Source organism: Nymphalis io, chromosome 16 (assembly GCF_905147045.1).
Source record: "Nymphalis io chromosome 16, ilAglIoxx1.1, whole genome shotgun sequence".
In the NCBI taxonomy this organism is placed as follows: domain Eukaryota; kingdom Metazoa; phylum Arthropoda; class Insecta; order Lepidoptera; family Nymphalidae; genus Nymphalis; species Nymphalis io.
This window is the reverse complement of record NC_065903.1, coordinates 4,298,574-4,320,065: the sequence shown is the minus strand read 5'-3', so window position 1 is coordinate 4,320,065 and position 21,492 is coordinate 4,298,574. Positions and strand designations below refer to the sequence as shown.

At 32.2% G+C, this 21,492-nt stretch overlaps 1 protein-coding gene across 1 annotated transcript in view; it reads right to left on the bottom strand.

The window, feature by feature from the left end:
* Positions 1-340: 340 nt before the first annotated feature.
* LOC126774518 (collagen alpha-1(XV) chain-like) overlaps positions 341-21,492 on the bottom strand; it is a 68,742-nt gene continuing 47,590 nt past the window's right edge. The window contains exons 11-24 of the mRNA XM_050496083.1: positions 20,926-20,969; positions 19,858-20,064; positions 18,960-19,103; positions 18,466-18,555; positions 18,147-18,384; positions 17,871-17,942; positions 16,724-16,836; positions 15,797-15,889; positions 13,019-13,132; positions 12,424-12,554; positions 10,316-10,495; positions 8,868-9,011; positions 524-595; positions 341-410 (exon numbers count right to left, since the gene is read on the bottom strand). Coding sequence (XP_050352040.1) covers positions 341-410; positions 524-595; positions 8,868-9,011; positions 10,316-10,495; positions 12,424-12,554; positions 13,019-13,132; positions 15,797-15,889; positions 16,724-16,836; positions 17,871-17,942; positions 18,147-18,384; positions 18,466-18,555; positions 18,960-19,103; positions 19,858-20,064; positions 20,926-20,969 — 1,712 coding nt within the window. The remainder of the gene's footprint in view (positions 411-523; positions 596-8,867; positions 9,012-10,315; positions 10,496-12,423; positions 12,555-13,018; positions 13,133-15,796; positions 15,890-16,723; positions 16,837-17,870; positions 17,943-18,146; positions 18,385-18,465; positions 18,556-18,959; positions 19,104-19,857; positions 20,065-20,925; positions 20,970-21,492) is intronic.

Sequence of the window (21,492 nt, the reverse complement as noted above, 5' to 3'; positions counted from 1 at the left end):
TTTTAAACATGAGGTCTATTTTCGTAACATTATGAGGATTTAGAACGTATATTCTAACTTTCATATAAGTTTGTTCCAAGTTATTACTTTGTTGAAACAACGAATGCTTAAGTTTCCCTTGTTCTAAGCTGTGAGCTTAACGAACTTCACCTATAGTCTAGCTTAATATGGGTCATTTAAATTTCTAAATTTACGCAAGTTGGAAACCGTTTTAAACAAACATTTTATTTTATATTGTCATCATGTTCCACGAGAATCGTTTAAGAAACATAGGCGTTATCTAAACATTTATTTACAGTCTTCACAATTTGCTTATGATGAAATGAAACATTTTCAATATCTATAAAGGATATGTGTCGTTTCGTTCTTCGATGTTTTCAAAGTCGAGTGACTTTTCGTTTGTGTGGTATCTGTCGAAAAAAAACGATGTTAGATCAAATGGAATGAATTATGGTAATGTCAATTTGTATACTCCTTTCGCGTGGTCTGTTGGTAAGTTATTCAAATTATTACATACTTGGAATTATTTTTTCTTTTTGTTTTCAGTGGTGTTGCTTCTATACATAGCACGATAAGTCTTGTGCTGCACGGATACCTGAACGAAAAAATAAATAAATATTAGCATTTTAAAATATAAAATGATTATTTTATTTAATCTGTTTTATTTTAAACAGATTAAATACATTAAACAGAATTTTTATATAACTATGGAACTACTTTTAAGGCTTTACTTTAGAGTAAGGTTAAACTTAAAATCTATACATATATTTTAATGAAACTAATAATGTCCTCCAGACCGATTTCGGCCACGGCGACCAATCTCAAGAGTGATTAGCCAACTACTATTCCCTAACACTCCGATGGGACGGCAATCCGACACGACCGGAAAGAGTTCAGGCGCAGGACCAGCTTTTTTTTTTTTTATATCGCCGGGAGGGCAAATGACTCTACTCCACCTGATGGTAAGTGGTAGTAGAGTCCAAACGCGACGACGGCCAGTACAGACGGGAAAAACGTTCTGCACTAGCCGCCTTCGCCTTGCCGGCCCGCAAGATGCCTCTTCACGCCTCGTTTGAAGGAACCCGGGTTGTAAGAGGAGGGGAATACGTGAGCTGGTAAGGAATTCCATTTTTTGGAAGTGCGACAAAGAAAGGAGTTGCCAAATTTCTTTGTTCGCGATGGAATTGATGTCACAGTTAGGCGGTGACATCGAGAACCAGCTCGCGTGGACTTAAGAAGGAAGGGGGAAGCAGGAATTAGAGAGAATAATTCCTCAGAGCACTCGCCGTGATACAGTCGATAGAAAGCGCTCAGTGCTGCTATCTCACGACGCAATTGTAAAGGTTCAAGGGTGTTTGTGACCTTTACGTCGCCAATAATGCGTACGGCACGTCGCTGCAACCGGTCCAAGGCCTCAAGTAGGTACTTAGCGGAGCCATCCCAAAGGTGCGAGCAATATTCCACGCAAGACCGTACCTGTGTTTTGTACAGCAGGCACAGTTGTTGTGGCGTGAAAAAGCGCCGCACCTTGTTCAGAACTCCGAGTTTCCGTGAAGCTGTTTTTATAACAGCCTCGATGTAATCCCTTGGACTAAGGTCGCAGCGAACGTCAATCCCCAGCATGGCGATTTTGCTTTGCATCACCAGCGGAGTACCACAGAGGGAGGGAAGAGGGGAAAATGTTGACTTTTTCGCCGTGAGAGCGCATACCTGTGTTTTCTTGGCATTAAACTCAACAAGATTATCAGAGCCCCATTTGGCGATGAGATCTAACGTCCTATCGAGTTCAATGACAAGATTCTCCCGCCTCTCCTCAGTTTCCGCCCGCCCAGCCACTGCGCGTCCGTGGTATCCACCATGCACTGTACTATCATCTGCATAGCAATGTATGTGCTTTCCGAGGCACGGGAGTGTACACTACCAACTTCCAGACCCCGGGCTGCTATTGAGAATTTTCTGACAGAAAACTCAATGAAACTAACAGATTGTATCATCGTTCGAACTGATAATAATAATAAAAATAGTAATATTTTTCAATGTAATGTACATAGTCGGGAGTATAAATATATTACAGAACAAATAAATTTAATGTTTTAAAAATAAATAACACGAAACTATTTCACTTAATTTTTATTTTTTTTTTCTAAAATCCATCACGGCTGTATTCATCCTATAAAACATACGCATTACATTTTATCCATATATTATTAAAACTAAAATATAAATTTATATAATAATTAAAATTGCTAGTATAGACTTCAAACATTAAATGTATAGAAAAGAAACATGTTAAAGAAATTCATTCGTATACAAAAATTTAAATTTCACCAACTTGCATTAGAGCAGCGAGGTATAAGCTCCAAAGCAGAAAGCAAGAGAATGCTTTAATCCGGCAGTGGGTCATTCATAGGCTGTTATTTAACTACATTTTAATTATATATTTATATACCTATTATCAAATCGTCACAAATTCGAAAACTTTTATTACTCAAATCGTACACACAAACACGTATTTACTTTGAAGTTATTATTACATAATGACAACTTTTCGAAATCATTTGAGATTTTTGGTCCAGCCAGTTAATGTATATAATAGTATTAAGTGACAGAACTCTACGAATGATCTCGAAGCGACAGTATGTAGCGTATCTCTATGTGTAATAATATTTCTAAAAGAAATTTGTCCCATTTCTTGTAAAAATAACCTTCGGTACAAGCTTGTCAATTACAGGCACGAGATTTATTATCACCTCTGATAAAATGCTCGGCACCGTATTTACATTCTAAGAATTAGGTACATAAATACATATAAGCCAAAATAATGACCCATATGTACCATTTAGGAGGACTTTGAAATAAATAGTAATATTTTAGACAAATAATATTTAACTTTACAACTTCAACCTTATAAGTAATGTATATACACATTACAGTAACAGCCTGTTAATGTCCCACTGCTGGGCTAAGGCCTCCTCTCTTCTTTGAGGAGAAAGTTTGGAGCTTATATACGCATACAATATGTATATTTAATAAGAGTGTTGTTTAAAAATATAAATAATTATAATTTTAAAAATTAATATTAAATACGAAATTATTTTAATTAAAGTAACTATATATATGTGTCATAAAATATACCACAGATATATCCGTGTATAATTAATTACAGACTATTATTAGTCTACAAATCCTTTTGATAAAATCCTTATTAAAATATTTGCTATCCAATTATCACGTTAAAACCTAAAATATTTTTTGTAAATCTCACTATGATATCTATGAACCATTGTCCAATTGAATACCGTCAAAAATGTTAATAGGTCACTATTAAATTTCTATAAATAAATATATATAATACCAGCTGTTGCCCGAGGTTTCGCTCGCGCTTACGTATAAGTACAGGATAAATGATTGCTTTGAAATCTGTAATTTTAAAGTAAGAAGCATGAAATGTCATTCTGGTTAGAAAAAAAAGTATTTTAAGTTTTCTTAATTTTAAATAAAAATATTGTTGATTATTCTTATAATAAAACCCTCGATGAACTTACTGTAAACACCTGTAGTTTGACTAAATATATTTTAGAGACCTAAATGGATTGAAGAAAAATTTATTTTATACATGTCTTTCGATCTATGATTTTGTTGTTTAAGTACCCCGGTTATCTATTCACGCCGTTGGATATTGTTAATACTATAAATAAGCAAGCGTACAAAATATATATTTTTTTATTATATTAAATACATATTAAACAAAACTAACTCACTGAAAACTTTATATTTATATATTATAATTAATAATCGAAGCACCTCTTTGTAAACAACGTTTGCGGTGTTTCCTATTGGCGCTAAAATAACTGACAATCATGACCGGTCATTACCTGTGTCAGTCGGAAGATGACTCGACGCTTTAGTCTCGATTCGAAATTTCACTATAGTACTGAAATTTGTATAGAAAAAAGGATTGCTTGCAACTTCCTAGGATATATGGATATTAAGAGATTGTGTATTTTGCATTTAGTTATTTGCACCCAGAAGCATGTATATGAAGTTTATATATGTACATACAAACGTTCTAACTCTTCAAAACAAAAATAAAAAAATTGCCACCCGTTTGGGTGCAATTTCTAAAAACTTTGAAATAGATGTTTATCAATTCAATCAAGAAACACAAATAGTGAATTTTAAGTAGATCAGAATATATATTTTTAATTTTTTTACAAATGTTTCCACCACAATTCTCCCGTGTTGGATTGAATTTTTAAAAACGACGAAAATCTTATGAATTTATTTTTTCTCAGAAGCTTTAATATTAAATATAATTCTTCCTACATCAAAAATGTCAGTCTCCATACAAACTTTCAAACCCTATTTTACGCTCTCAGGTAGATTTTCAAAAACTTTCAAATAAATATAATATTTACTGTTAATTAGATGCTTGTATAATTATGAAATGTCATGCCTCTAACTTTGAAAATGATGGGGACCCATACAATCTTACATCCCTTATTTTCACCCTTTAGAGGTGGAGTTTTCAGAATCCTTCCTAATGTATTACACACATCATCACATACATACCCTTCAATTTTATTTATATGTATAGATGTAAAACATAACATTGGGTACTTATACGTGATTATATCTTATTTACTTACCGGATTTTTTACACTAGAGACTTAATTATGAATTACTACTACAGCTTAGTGTGTAAAGCATTTGAATTTTTTAAAAATGAAATTACGACAGTAGATTTGTTAACTACAAAAAATTCATAAAATTGATATGCTATGAACGTTTGTACGGTCCGATTGTATCTGTGTAGTGTGTTCGCAGCATTGAATTAGAAATAAATACAATAAAAACGGAGGTAGACGAAAAAAACTCGTGTAGTCGACATTGGAGGAGCCAGGCAGCGCATGACAATGACAGATGGAAATGTGTTAAAACGACGAAAATAAAAAGGTATGATCGTGAGTAAGCCCTCGAATATAATACAGACAATTTATAAAGGTAGTTTTGAATTACATATATCGCATATGCTATCTTTTAAACTTGTACCGAGTGAATAACCTTTAAAAGAAAAAGCTTCTAGAAAAACGATTGATAAAAGTCGCGGGCAGAACAACTCGTTCAATAATAACACTAAAATAAAATACAATACAGTTTTATCGAATTAACGTAATCAAATATTTTCGATGTTCCAATTTTAAATTATGAAATGAGAATAAAATTTTTCGAGAGAGAATTGTTTCATCGAGTCAAAAATCAGATGACCTAAATACGGCATAAGTCGCATTAAAGCTTCGTGGGTTATTTTTCTGTTACATAAGTCATATCATAAAACTATGACTCATATTATTATTATTATTATTTTATTTGTATCTATTTTTATATATCCCTTTTTACAGGGGTAACTTAACTATCACATGGCTATGACCAAGCGTGATAGGTTTTTTAAATGTTAAGTTGAGGAAGGTGATGTGAGGAACTTTCGAGTTAGACGTGTGTTAGTATGACTGCGTTTTGTAAAAGTGTGAGAGTTGACTTAGACATTTGGAGAATATTGAGATGTCTTGTGTTTTTGGGATAACGCCTGTACTGGAGAGAATAATTGGTAAAATTTTCACTGTGTTTATTGATCCATTGTTTTTTAATTTCAGTTGTCAATTCTATCTATTTTACATTACTTTTCTTTGTGTGTACTTTAGTAGGTTATATACAACAATATCGATTCTAAATTGTTTAATTTTGTTGTTTTTGTCTACTGTTATGTCCGGTCTATTATAATGTATGGTTTTGTCGGTGATGATCGTTCTATCCCAGTAAATTTTATAATAGTTATTTTCTAGGACTTTAGAAATTGGGGGTTTGGTATTTATAGTAAGCTACTGTAATTTTTAAATATTATATTTATGACCATAAAAAATATATTTATGAGCTAAGTTTCGCAGGTACCAAAACCAAATACATTTTTTTTTAATTAAGATCCCGCTGCTATATAATAATTATAATATTTTATACGTATAATTTGCAGGGACTGGTGTTTGTAACTTTGCACCTGTCCGGTATAAAAGATATAAACATACAGATACGCGACCCCGCCTTCCCCGAGCTACTTATGCTACACCCTGTCTTCCTGTCTCCGTGGCATAAGTATCCTTATACCTTGATTTCCCACCAAATTTCCTCAACATCCCTCTATCCTGAACTAGTTCCTTACTCTAAGTTGTGGAGGTCAGACGGCAGTCGCTCCTTGTAAAACCAGTACCTGCCATTTAACATGGAAAAAAAGAACTGAATTTTAGGTACAATGGCTAGGGCGTCGCCGCAAAACGACGCGTAGGCACATTGCCCTAAACTTGCGACAAGTGGAAAAGGGCTAAAGAAGCAAGTACTTAAAAAGAAGCTCAACTTTGCCATCTGAAAAATCGGTGACGTACTGATGAAGTGCAGGGTCCACGTTGCATTCCTGCACTCTTTGGAAGGGGAACAAGCCCCGTGATATTGGATTGATACAAATTGATCTATTCTGGCTCCCCCTGAGAAAGAACAGAGTGGCCGTAGGACTAAAACTCCAGAACGGTATTCTAGAAGTCAATAGACTGTGCGACCGACTTTTTTGGGTGAAGCTACTGATGGAAGGAGTAATTACTCATCTTATCAGCACCTACTCCACAAGTCGGTGGCTCTTTACCGGAGACTTCTGTAAAGTCGTAGCTAGCTCCAACTTAATCACCGACACAGAAGAATCAGTCGATAGTCAATGGTCTAGGATCCAGTCAACAGTGAATACCATTGGAAAACAGGTGCTTGGCACTTCGAAAGGAGACCGCGTCATCGACAAGTAGACGTGGTGGTGGAATGGCTTTGTTGTCAAAGGCCCTAGATCCCGCTGCACGTCCAAGAAGCGCTGGCTCGATGTCGTGAGGGACGACATGAGAGAGCACGATCTCACTAAGGAGGACGCTTTAGATCGAGCAAAGTGGAGGCATAGATGAATAAAAGCGGACCCTAATGTAACTAGACCGGGAAAACGCTAGGCAGAAAAAGAAGATTTTATATGTATAATTGAAATATGGCGTTATGTATGTTCAAAGGACAGATTTTGAAGGATTTTCCTTACAAACTGAATACCACGCTGGCAAAGCCACGGTTTTTGCTAGTTGTAACATAAATCTTTAACCAATTACTTTTTTTTTTCCTTAAAATATTTCCGTGATAAACACCTCCTTTGAATTTAATTTTTCTTATATTGCTTTCAAGTGAAACTAAGTACTACTTGTGCCAATTAATTAAGTTCGCAGTGTTTTGTAAGCGCTTATTCTTAGTCAGTAGTAGTAGCAGAAGTTTAAAATTTAGTTTTTTAACACAAACTTATACACAAAATATACTGTTAAAGACATTTATTTTCTCAAAAGATTTACATTCAAATCACTTACAGAGAAAATTACAGAACAATAAGAATAATTTTTTTTTTAAATCGAATAGGCGTACACAGTAAAACAATGAATGTTACATTAACCTAATAATAAAATAATAATATCGGTGCAGTGCAGGCAAGTACGAGTAGTTTGTGACGTGAAGTAGGGTAGTCTAGTAAAAAGAAAACATAAAAAATGAATAAATGTATACGCACTATGCGTATACAAAGTAATGACAAGTAAGGGAGGGTAATATTAGACTCATATGATGTTTTTAAAATTTATATTTTTCAATTATGGTGTGCGATTGTTCATTATATAGACAGGCAATGCACAATATATATTGTGTGTATTTATTTAGGATAATGCTTATAAATATACATATATAAATCAACTAATTTAATATTACATGATTATTGTCATATGTAAAATGTACAATAAGTGTACATTAAGAGTAATCTCTGGTACATTATTATTATCGTAGTATACATACATAGTTGAGTAGTAGTTTTAGTAGTTATTTTACATAAGATATATCCATAAGTAATGTTATTTTAAGTTAGGAGTAGTGTAGTTAAAACTTTATTTATTTAGATTAATATTATATAATATTAAATTGAATTTTAAGAAGAATCCTTTAAAATGTGGCTTTTTAAGCATTTTTTAAAATTATGTAGCGATTTTATATCTTTGATATCCTTCGGCGAAGTTATTGTAGGTGCGTGCTCCTTCAAACAAAATACTTTTCTTGCCGTAGTTTGTCCTTGATGGGCCTAAACATATGTTATTAGCATTTCTAATCATTCGCTTATGAATATTTTTTTTTCGTGAAAGTAATTTGAGTGTATAACTTTTGTAAGGATTTTTCTAATATGAATGCAGGTGCTATATCTATAGGTTATATAGGATAGGTTCATTAGTTTTGTATCCTTATAAATTTTTATAGTAGCTGTTAAGTAGTTGTATTTAAATAGTCTTTATGAGTTTATTTTGTGTTGTTTGTAATTTTTGTAGATTAGTTTTGGCTGCCGAATCCCAAACTTCAATTAGATATTTTTTTTTTTTTTTTATAGAATAGGAAGGCGGACGAGCATATGGGCCACCTGATGGTAAGTGGTCACCAACGCTCTTAGACATTGGCATTGTAAGAAATGTCAACCATCGCTTACATATCCAATGCGCCACCAACCTTGGGAACAAAGATTTTATGTCCCTTGTGCCTGTAATTACACTGGCTCACTCACCCTTCAAACCGGAACACAACAATATCAAGTATTGCTGTTTTGCGGTAGAATATCTGATGAGTGGGTGGTACCTACCCAGACGAGCTTGCACAAAGCCCTACCACCAGTAGGGCACCAGATAGTCCAAATGTGGTTTAGCTAAGGTTTTATAATGCTTTCATAATATAAAAAATATTTTTAACGGATTTATTTTACTAAATCTACTCACGTTTCTCGGTCCAGTAACTTATTTGAGAGCAGTGTTGAGGCAAGACCGAATTTACTAGGGTTGCTTGTGTGCCAGATGTCACAGTGCCTGTCGTTACTTAAAGAGCCCTTTTCATCCACACCGTGCCATGCTGCTTTCGTTGGCCTAATAGGAACAATCGTTATTTATCATTTGCACTCTTCTGTTGAGATAGATAAAAATGATCTTCCAAGCTGCTTCACTGCTATTCTATTACACAAAATTTTTCACATTTAATATTACTAGCATAAATAAATCTAAACGCATAATTTAAATCTCATAATTTTAATCTAAAAGCATAAATTAAAATACAATAAAATTACGAACAACGAAACATAACATAAATTCTATATAATTTATACAATTATCGATGTACACATAGTATATATATATATATGTATATATTTCAAGAATATAAATAAAATGATTAAGTATTTAAATTAAACAGTTCCATTTGTTTAGTTTCAACAATGAAATACCTATAACGTGTAAAATATTTATTTTTAAATTTGTTTATAGGGATTTTTATATTATGCTTTATTGATATATATTATTTTATACTCTTAGCATTATTATTTATTGACGAATAAGTCGATTAGCGAATTTATATGATTAAATATGCATGGGATAAAATAGTTATTTTACCCGTATCGGTCTCCGTACGAAGTTGTGACCGGCTGCTAGTTATAACTCTATATTAATATAACAATAAAAAATACATAGCACAAGTATAAGTAAAATGTATTTTAATGTTTATTATTTTAAGGACATTCGATTTAAAATGTCATATCAAAGTCAGTAATTATAGTAAAAAGACAGCGTATTTTAAATTAATGATATTTTTCATACGTACCGTCGATAACGATCGAACAGTAAAACTACAGCGAATTTGTGCCAGCTAGTTATTAAAGCATACGAGATATTAAATAAATATACGGTATATTATCCTTGTACAATTTTTATGATGATAATAATTTTATGATGATGTTTTTACATAGTTTTATTGTGTTTTTTATATATTTTTTATTCATAAAAATATACATTATATAAATCTGCGAGTACTTATAAAAATTAAAAAAAAATAGTACAAATTAACTAAATTATATAAATTGCGAATAAAGGACAGGACGAATATAAAAAATAAAAAACTACGTTTAGATAAGTACAAATAAAGCAATAATTTTAAATGTCATCAAATCATCGAATACACAATTTTCGAGATTGAATAATAAAAAGTAAGAATATATTATAATATAATATCTCAAAAAAAAACGTTCTCCTCCAATGATGATATGAAAACATTTCCTTTAATAACAAAGCAAGCGATAAATTTCAATCACAAATTGAACAGCAACCTTTTGATAAATGTAACAATTATAACCAATTGCAATATATTATTCTACAAGTAATTGAACAAATCAACAACTTACCAATGAGGATCTGTCATCACGTTTCTGCCACTAAAGCTGTAAATCATAGGCGTTTGCGTGAACACCCCATCTGACCCATCAAACAGTTCACTCCAGGAATTGAACAGTGTTTCACCTCTTAAATTCACTATCGATAATTTTCTATTCACCCAACTTACAATGGCTTCGACGCTATGAGCCCTTGATAAAAAAATACACAATATTATGAATTTAGCATGTTTCAAGTTAATTAGCGATAACGTCACATACTTGATAACCAAAGCGTTTTTTTTTTATATAAAATTTTACGGTACTTAACATTACTCGAATTTGTAATTTTTTATAATAAAAAGTAAGTCTTTAGGTAAGTATGAAAACGTCTTTGATAACAATTATTGTTGTATTCATATTGACTTTGCAATTTTCTATGAAAAACTAATTTTATATAAAAAATAAAACGCAAGCGTTGTAAGATTTATTAACCCAAACTACTAGACGGATCTTCATAAGGTTTACTGGTGATAGGGCTTTGTGCAAGCCCGTCTGGGTAGGTACCACCCACTCATCAGATATTCTACCGCAAAACAGCAATACTTGATATTGTTGTGTTCCGGTTTGAAGGGTGAGTGAGCCAGTGTAATTACAGGCACAAGGGACATAAAATCTTAGTTCCCAAGGTTGGTGGCGCATTGGCTATAAGCGATGGTTGACATTTCTTACAATGCCAATGTCTAAGGGCGTTTGGTGATTACTTACCATCAGGTGGCCCATATGCTCGTCCACCTTCCTATTCTATAAAAAAAAAAAAAAGTACGGTATTTGAAGTTTGATAAATTTGCTTTATTAATACGTAAGCCATTTATAAATTGTATGTTTCAAATCTCGAACGATTTCGGATAGAATTGTCTACGAGCTTGCTACATACGGATAATAATGCAACTAATAGCGGAGAGTAATGTAAATGTATAAAGTTGATAAATACTAGTATCTCAATAAAAAAGTAAACGTCAATTAATGATTTTACTATTAGTAAGCAAAATAAATCGTTTTATTAATATTTACTGTAACCGGGCCTAAATTACTGCTGACGAAAAGACAATCTTATAGTCATTATAGATACTTGCCTTTCACGCAGAAGATTGTGGGTTCGATTCCCACCCAGGACAGTCATTTGTGTGCATGAACATGTCTGTTTGTCCTGAGTCTGGGTGTAATTATTTATATAAGTATGTATTTACAAAAGAAAAGTAGTATATCAGTTGTCTGGTTTCCATAGCACAAGCTTTGTACAAGCTTAATTTGAGATCAGATGGCCGTGCGTGAAAAACGTCCCAGGATATTATTATTATTGTTATTGTAACATCGAGGTTTTACGACAAGTACCATGAAAGTTCAAGTTGACATTTCTATTGTGGGCGATTGCGAAATGGTTTTTACGAAAAAATATGTCCACATAATTCACAAACCTATAGTTTAATGTAAGCTTTTTAATATTATGTAATTTTATATATTTTAAGTGAAATATTTTATTAATTACGCATTTTTTTTCAACCTAAATGAATTAAAGGTTTGTATTTTTGTAAAATATTTTTAATTCTTTTTGATAATTGATAAGATTTTTTGGTAAACATTAATTGACGTTTATGACTTTATTTATTTTGCGTAAAACTTTTTAATCGGAAAGAGAGTCAAACTTTTAAGTTGAATTTCTGAGGTAAGGTACGCTCTTATTTATTCTTAGTTATTTTTAATAAAGAAGGTATTAACGTCCTTTCTAACTTCGTTGTTCATTTTTAATTGGTAGCTGATTTTGATAATTATTTTATTGTTTTATCACTTATAGTAGTTACAGTTTAATTAAATGAAGAAAAAAACATTACTGTAGGTAAAATGGTGAAAAATTAATAGATAAGTTTTCATTGGAGTTTTTAAAAGGTCTACGTTTACATTTAGTGTGATAACTAATCGCATAACACTTATTTATCACATAAATCATTTTTATAATAAATATCCGTTTTTGAAAATTTACATAAGTAGTCATAATCATAAAAAAAAATCGTTAGAAGTTATACAATGGATGTAACTTAACTAATTATTATATAAGCATTATGGAATAAAAATAATATTACCTTGAACCAATAAACGCATTAAAGTTGCCCTGAATACCGGTTCTCGAGGCTTGTCTTTGACATGCGTAGTTTATATTGCTCATTCCATGTAAATCTCCAGTATGAGGTTCATCTAATGCAATTAAGCGTAACTGGTAAAAAAATAACAATTATTAATAAAAAGTACAACAACGATGTAAATTATAGTGTGCGAATGAGATACAACGATATCGGTCCTTTATAAAATGTGTTTTCTTTATTAGTACGGCTTAAACAAAGATTTATCTTATATTAATAAAACTATAATAATAATAATCTTCTGAGTTTTTCTCTCGAAAATTCTCAGAAGTAGCGGAGTATAAAAGTTAGAAGTGTGTACACTCCCATGCCTCGGAAAGCAAGTAAAGCCGTTGTTCCAGCGCCTGAACTCTTTTTTGGATTACCGTCCCATACCGTTATGAGAGTTGGGGAATACAGAGTGCACCTGTGTTTGCACACACACCTGTGCACTATAATTTGTCCTGCGCGGTTGGCTAATATCTTTTGAGATTGGCCGCCGTGGCCGAACTTTGGACCGGAGGACATTATTAATAAAAATATACTTAGTCTATATTACCACTGGTCCTTCGCTAACAAACTTCTTGTTTGGATCTATGCTAGCAGAGTCCTTCAACGGTGTTAGGGTCGGACCTCTGGATAGTGGATTCCGAATTTCCAAAAGTGATCCCATCTATAAAATAAACTTACGCATAATTAAATAAAATAAAAAAAACTAAGCAATTTAACTAATCATGAATTATGTCATTTTAAATTATTATATCTTTTAAAAGAATAAAAGAATAGTAGCAACGCTTTAAGGAATTACTAGTAGTCCTATATACATATTTTATTTCATTACGGACCGGTTGGCGTGGTTGGTAGATATCTGCCTTTCACACCTAAGGTTGTGGGTTCGTTTCCCACCCAGGACAGACATTTGTGTGCATGAACATATCTCTTTATCCTGAGTCTGTATGTAATTATTTATATAAGTATGTATTTACAAAAGAAAAGTAATATATGTTGTATATCAGTTGTCGGGTTTCCATAGTACAAGCTCTGCTTAGTTTGGGATCAGATGGCCGTATGTGAATAATGTCCCAGGATATTTATTATTATTATTATAAATTATATAATATAACCATTTTAATGTGTGCATGACCAACTTGTAGATGGAACTTGTAACACACCATTCAGCTATTCAGGTTATGAGAACATAACTGTTTATCATTACAAAATATTATAATTTGAATAAGAGCAATTCATTACTTTGTTAACAATTTTCTATATTGTCATAACATATTTAAACTGCAACAATACTTTCAACATACATTATAATAGAATGGAATCAAAAACAATATTAAATTTATGTCGTTTTAAATTATTGCTGCTTTATATATAATCTGTAGTTCTTTGGAAGCCTTTATAAATCTAAGATGCTATTATATTCTTAGTGAAAGGTGCAATATCTGATAGAGTTGTCTTTGGCCAGGAGTGACGTCATATTTAGAGACAGTAACTTCGTTTAAATTTTCAGTATTGGAACTCAGGTGTACAAAAAAGCATAATAATATTAATAAACTTATGTAAATATGACTTCTATTAGTGATCATAAGGTAGTTTAAAAGTTAACACATACTATACATACAGACAATCGATTGTGTATATAATTAGTTGCTTTCAATAAATATTTACAAACCACGTAATTGTTTTCGGGTAAAAATATATCGCATTGCTTTTATGTAGTAAAATCTTAAAGAAAAATAATATTTTCCTGTCAACTTAAGCTATCGCCATCGCTATCACATTTTCGTTGAGACGTATCCTCAAAAGCTAAAGCGAATTTTATATTTGACATTCCCCTTACAGAGCGTATCCTCGAAATGAATTTTCTGTAACCGAAAGCCGTAAGAAAGAGAAACTTAGTAAAAATTACTATAACCCTATCGTGTTACGTTAGAGGCGATTAAAAGAATTCAAATGAAAAAAAGGAGTAAGAATGAGTAAGAACGACTAGGGTGTCGTGACGGCAAACGACATTGCGCTCTCTTATGCCGTCATACCCCCTCTCCGCTTCCGCTCTCTACTCCCTTGTGTGTGAGTGGCGCATGTATTATTTATACTTCGTTGCTATATACGATGTAACGTATTATTAAAGTAATAATAAAATATATATATTTTAGTAACGAAACTCTATATTTTAATTCATGATAAACTATCTCAATAATCATCCATTTCGACGTCGACAATGGAATCTGACGGCTTCTTACTTTTTTTAAAATAAATGTTTGGAAGGCTGATGGTCGCATGGACCAAAACTGTAACAACCAATTATGTGACTTTTGGTTAAGCATTCGTGATGATTATAATAATTATATACTGCTCGGGTATCCGCGATGATTTATATTTTAGTTTGCACGACGTAATAGTTAAATATGCGTTGTCACGAGACTATTGATAGTTCTGAGCGCTTTTCGACGAAGATTACTTGAGATTTCTCCTCTTACTTTCTATCCGATTTCAATTGTTTATTTTCCTATTATAATCTCGCAAGCACACTATAATAATATAATATGTGCAGTATCAGGCTTTACGTTGATGGTATCAAATACGTTTTATGTTTCTGAATTTCAATCGCTTGTAAAACTTAACTAGGTATTGTTTAAAAGAGGTAATATTTTTCCTTAACCATAATATCAAAATTAAATCAAAGATCTTCATTGAATATAGAAGCGTTACACTTAATTATTCATTGACATAAATCTACCACCGGTTTGGAAATAAACAACTCAGACCTGAGAAGAACCGGCGAAAGAAACTAAGCGGTTTTTTTATATCTCGTCTTTTACATAGACAATTTAAACAATAACAGAATAATATTTTTTATTTGAAATAGCTTGGAGGCCATAATTTCATTCCCAAGGTGTGCAATCATCTAAGAAGTAATTGGTTATGGTGTATTGGTTGCTTTAGCACGCAATCGTTCCTTAACGATTCTTTTAAATTTCACATAAAACCACTGTTTGTGGTTTATGTGAAATTTAAAAGTGAATTATAATTTATAAGCGAATTAATTTGTGTTATATATAAAAATTATTATCATATATAGTAGTTACCTACCCAAAAAAGCAACACTTAGTTCATTTTGTTGTTAATAAGCAATATTAATCATTGAAGCTTGGTTAACGAAAATTGTAACATTATAAAATGTTTCCATATTGCAATAATTAAGTTAATTTTCCATGCCACACCGGTATTCCAATTAACCAGCCACAATTATGTGTCATCTATATATAAAACCACTAAAGCCGTGTGACGTTAGTGTAGGTTATTAAAATTAATGTATAATACTCACAGAAATATACTGCCATCCATTGTCCATTCGTATTAGAAGCGCTTGCTCTTGTAATACAAATGCCAATGTTCCCGGAGGACGGTTTATTCCCAACTATACGGAACAAAAGAAAAAAATAACAGGTCTATATTTTGTAAGACAGTCTCATGAAGTTTATTAAGCGCATACGTAAAACATACCCTTGATATGTTGTGTTTGTTATTTTATGTATGTAATTGAAAATGAAATGAATTAAGCATGATGAGATGGCCCAGTGGTTAACCGATGATCGTGGGTTCTAACCCTGGCAAGCACCACTGAATTTTCATGTGCCTAATTTATGTTTATAATTCATCTCGTGCTTGACGGTGACGGAAGACATCGTGAGAAAACCTGCATGTGCCTAATTTCACTGAAATTCTGCCACATGTGTATTTATATTATTCTGTTATAAGCCTTCTCCTCAAAAAGGGGAGGTGGTCTTAGCCCAACACTGGGTCATTCGCAGGCTGTTACTGACTGACAATACGCTTAAAAGATCTTATCTCATTAACTGACATAAAAATAACATTTTTGTACGTTATATGTTTAAGCATGTAATCTAATGAAAACCATTAATATTATTAAGAATGAATTTGAACCTACTATTATTAAAATCTAAAAAATATTACAGAAAAGTAATAATAAAAATTATTAACAAATACTTACATTTAATAACTTTAAATATTAGATAATTTTATATTATTATTACATATTATGAAAACTAACATTACATTGTAGTAAATTAGTTTTCATATACTGTGATAATAATATACACGTATTACAATATTTATTACTATAACAATTTACAGAATAATAAAATAAAATTCCAATCACGGTTTTACTAACGATCTATTACAATTAAAAACATTGAGGTTTTTCATATTTTAATTATTGCGTTACACTCACCCGTAGCATAGAGTTCCTTGATGAATACATTATGGTACCAACGATAAATCTCCCTTCATCTTCGTCGCCAAATTTCATATTATCAGTGAGAGGGTCCCATTGGTCTTGAAAAACTGTTTAATTTATTATGTTTTGTATATGTTTTTAAAATTATTATAACTTATATGGATATTATTAACCTATTATGGAAGTATTTACTTTGTCTAAAAATGAATACTTAAAAAAATTTCAAATGATCTTGAATATTTCTTGAACAAGGCATTTGGACACAGTCTATAGCCTTGTATATAATAATAAATGAGATTAGGTAATATAAAGTTAATAAGCATCTTTTGCAAGTAATAGCAATAATTTAATATACGTTATTATTGGTTAGTGGAGTGCTGAGTTTCTTGACGAATCTTCTCAGTAGAATCTATTTTTTATATAGTTCTCTAACATCCTGTAGCACACATACATAGAAAAATACATGGTAGAGCTTTGTACAAGCTCGTCTGGGTAGGTACCACCCACTCATCAGATATTCTACCGCAAAACAGCAATACTTGGTATTGTTGTGTTCCGGTTTGAAGGGTGAGTGAGCCAGTGTAATTACAGGCACAAGGGACATAAAATCTTAGTTCCCAAGGTTGGTGGCGCATTGGATATGTAAGCGATGGTTGACATTTCTTACAATGCCAATGTCTAAGAGCGTTGGTGACCACTTACCATCAGGTGGCCCATATGCTCGTCCGTCTTAATATTTTATAAAAAAAAAAAAAGATGCTATGAGAAAATTAGTAATAGGGCGTGGCATCAAATTCTGGGTCGGATAAGGGTTTATTTAAGAAAAAACAAAGAGAGTATTTCGAAGATGAATCAATTATTTGCAAATTATTGTGACAGCTTGTATTGCAAATTAGTGTAAGTAGGTTTAATTTTTCGCCCAGAGTATTAATTCAACAAAAATTATAAAATTTATAATTTTATTTATAAATATGGAACAAATTGTATTTGTAATAAAAAAAAGTTAATTTGTTGATTTTAAGTTATTCGGACAAAACTGATGGAATTTAATTTAACTTATAATAATTATTCAGCGTTCGTAAATAAAGACAGTTGAATAAAGCTACAGTCTTATTAGTTTTGTTTGAAACTTTGTACTTACTAAATTGTTCTTGCCCGAACTGCATCAAATTATTCAAGTTTCCCAGAATTTGTAACGAATCCCGCGGTTTGCCTATACAAAACAAACCTTCGTTAAAACTTTCTTCAAAAATAAAAATTGAATAGCAACTCATATTCATCGTATTCAGAGTATTCACAATTCACTATATGTTAATAGCTATAATAAATGTATATATAATAACTTACTTAATTTAGAGCAATAAAAGAACTAATTCAATAATAAAAACCAATGTCATAACCAAATAATGTCACTTACTGGTGTCGGGCTCGCTTTGATTAATCCCAGGGCTCTCCGTCAATGTGTCACTTGGAATTTCATTAGTGAATGCACCTGGGGGTCCGGGTGGTCCCGGCGGCCCAGGTGGACCCGGAACCGGTAAATACTGCATGCTAGTAGCCGACGGACCCGGTAGTCCTGGAGGCCCTCTCAGCCCGTCTTTCCCCGGGGGTCCCTGAGCCCCATCATACCCACGATCGCCTTTCTCACCTTTAACCTTTCGTGAAATTAATTGCTTTATTAATTACGTAATTTATGTTCTTCCGCTATATAAACGTATTTGGATTTTATAATTTACCTTTTCGAGGTCCATTGGCGTGATTTCAGAGTCACCCTTTTCACCTTTTGGCCCCGGTGGGCCCGGCTGACCTGCTGCGCCCGGTGGACCCTATTAAACCCGAAATATTAGACACTTTATAAATTTAAAAAGATAAAATTCTTCATTGATTATTTTATAACAACTGATTTCTAATAATTTATAAGCGAAACTTCCTATTTACGCACCTTGTAAGTTGAAATTTTAATATATTTCAATTAAATCTACTTGTACAACAATATTTAGCAAATTTTTAAATTGCAAATGTATCCACACTTTTATCTATCTTTGTTTGAGTTAGGAATTCGCTGTCGTTTTTTATCCTTAATAAACTATAAATTCCTTTCTTAATAAATAAGAATATAGAATATATTATTATAATTATTGCTTTGTAATTGTGTACAATTCTAAGTTGTTACATAAAAAAGATCGTTTCTTTAAACTAAAAAATGTATAATGTTCGTATAATCTCTTACCGTCCACCCGGGAAGCCCTATGTCACCAGATATTCCATTTGTACCAGGCAAACCAGGAGGGCCAGGAAGACCTGGTGGCCCTCTTGGACCAGGGTCCCCTGGGTGACCTCGCTTTCCTCTAGGACCAGTTTCACCCTTATCGCCCTAGTAAAAAAAATTTTGAAACTATATTTTTTAATTTTTTTATTAATTATTACAAAGGTAAAATCGAATATAAAATTGCAATAGCATTTGCCTGGTTTAACTCGTGTTGTATCTATTAGGTCATTTCGGCAAAATAATCAATAATTGTTTAAAGTAAATTATGTATTCAGTGAGTCTCTTGATAGAGCTTCAAACTTACTATATCTATGTACATGTAAGTGAAAATTAAGTAGGAGTTCTTGGTAACTTCGGTGTTACTTCAGTGTTTTTAATAATGATGCAATAATTTGTAAAATTAAAACTAGTTAATTTTTGAGTATTCTTAAAAAGCCCGTAAAATCTTTCCACCATTCTAACTCAGTATGGCATGGTGAATAAAAATGTAGCACAATTTATCCAACACATACAAATTGGCTAAAGAACCGTCGAGCAATTGAATTATAAGCACAAATACATAATGTTATGACTAGCGTTATTCGAGAGATTATAATCGTATTTCAAAAAATAATAAATAAGGTATTAATAATAAAACTTAATATTGAATATCAGAACAATCAAGAAATTCGGTAATATTATATTTATGGTTGGAATTTATCCACTTTTTTTTTTGCTCAAAATCCTACATTATTTAGGTAGCCTTTCAGCCTTTCCCATGAGTTTAGATTAATTTAACTTTACTAAAAAAATAGACAGGTATGACAACTTTCATATGTGATGTTTTTATTATTAAGATAAAAATACAATATCAATTTACCTTAGTCATAATTGCAGCTTCCTCTTGTGATATCGCCACTGGTCCCGGTGGACCAGAATCGCCTTTATCCCCTTTATTTCCAGTTAGCCCCTGAACTCCTTGTGTGCCAGGCAAGCCTGATGGTCCAATATCCCCTCGCTCGCCAGGCTTACCATCAGTGCCAGGGAAACCTTGAGGACCTTCCATGCCTCGGTTGCCTTTTTCTCCCTATTTTGTAAATGTCGTATTCATTTTGTAGAAGTTAATCATAATAAGTTCTGATGCCTTACTTAATAAAATACAAATTGAAAGTTAAATCAAAATCAATATATCAGATACACGACTATTAAGATTCCTAATGTGTTGTAGCGAATATAATAAATATACTTCTGACATGTATGCATGCAGCAGAATATTCAGGTTTCTTTTGGAAACTAATAATGTTCTCATTGCAATTTGGTCTTTTTACAGATGTAATTATGCAATAGAACAAATTTGTTGTTTTTTTGGTTACTTTTGTTTCAAGATAAGCGAGAGAATGGAAATGTTCACCAAAATACGAACATATATAACATATATAAATATCCTTCTAAAGATTTGACAAAAAAATCCTCAATATGTTGACAACAATTTAGCTAGCTTGCATTTCACTATGATAAATATTATACTATCAAAATGTTAAATTAGATATATAGAATATTTATACAAAGGTTCTCCTTTAAAATAATACTCGTAAACGCAAATTAAAAAGTAATTTAATAGTCGTCTTTTCCAGATCAAAATATGCGATGGTAAAGCCTCCTATTTATAAAGGCTTTAGCCTATTTCAGCTACGAGCGGTAACGGGTTTTAAAACTTGATTGAAATATAATCCAAATCCCTAATAAATGACAAAAAATAATGTTATTTTATAAAGAATAATACATTTTTCACGTTACATTTATCTGCAAGTTCATTATTATGTATGGAAATTATCGTTCCGCTTACCATCTCATCTCGCACCAGTTTTTAAATAGAGGGGAACAAGAAATTTTAGACGAAAAAATTTGCCCAAAGTGGCTTTCATATTTACATCGGCTTAGTAATTACCTTTTCACCCTTCTCTCCTCTATCGCCTTTCAACTTCGCGACGTCTCGTGGCCCTGAGAAAGTAAGTCATTTATATTCCGAGTACATTATGGAAGAGTCATAAAACAAAGGGATATTAGTTATTCGAGTTCAGACGCAAAATGTGTATTTTGTTACCTATGTACTTGTGTGCTTACGATATTGCGGTTTCCAAAGTATTATAACTGTTATGACAAATCCTCTTCTCCTTTAGAGGAAAAGGTCTGGAGCTTATTTTACCATGCTCCTTCAATGTAGATTGATGGACACTCATGTGATAGATTTTCACGTAATACATGAGAGAACTCACGTTGTTTTCCTTCACCGCGGAGCATGAGATAAATTATAAATACAAATTAAACCGATAAGTTTTCAGTAAATGACTTGAACCCTCAATTGGTGGTTACGTTTCACATATTCTAACTGTTGAACCATCTCAGCTGTCGAAATTTAGTGCTTACGAATATTTGTCGAACTTTTAAATAATTACACACAGTTCATAACGAATCGCTGCTTCATCATATTAGATTAATGAATCAAGTATTGTAA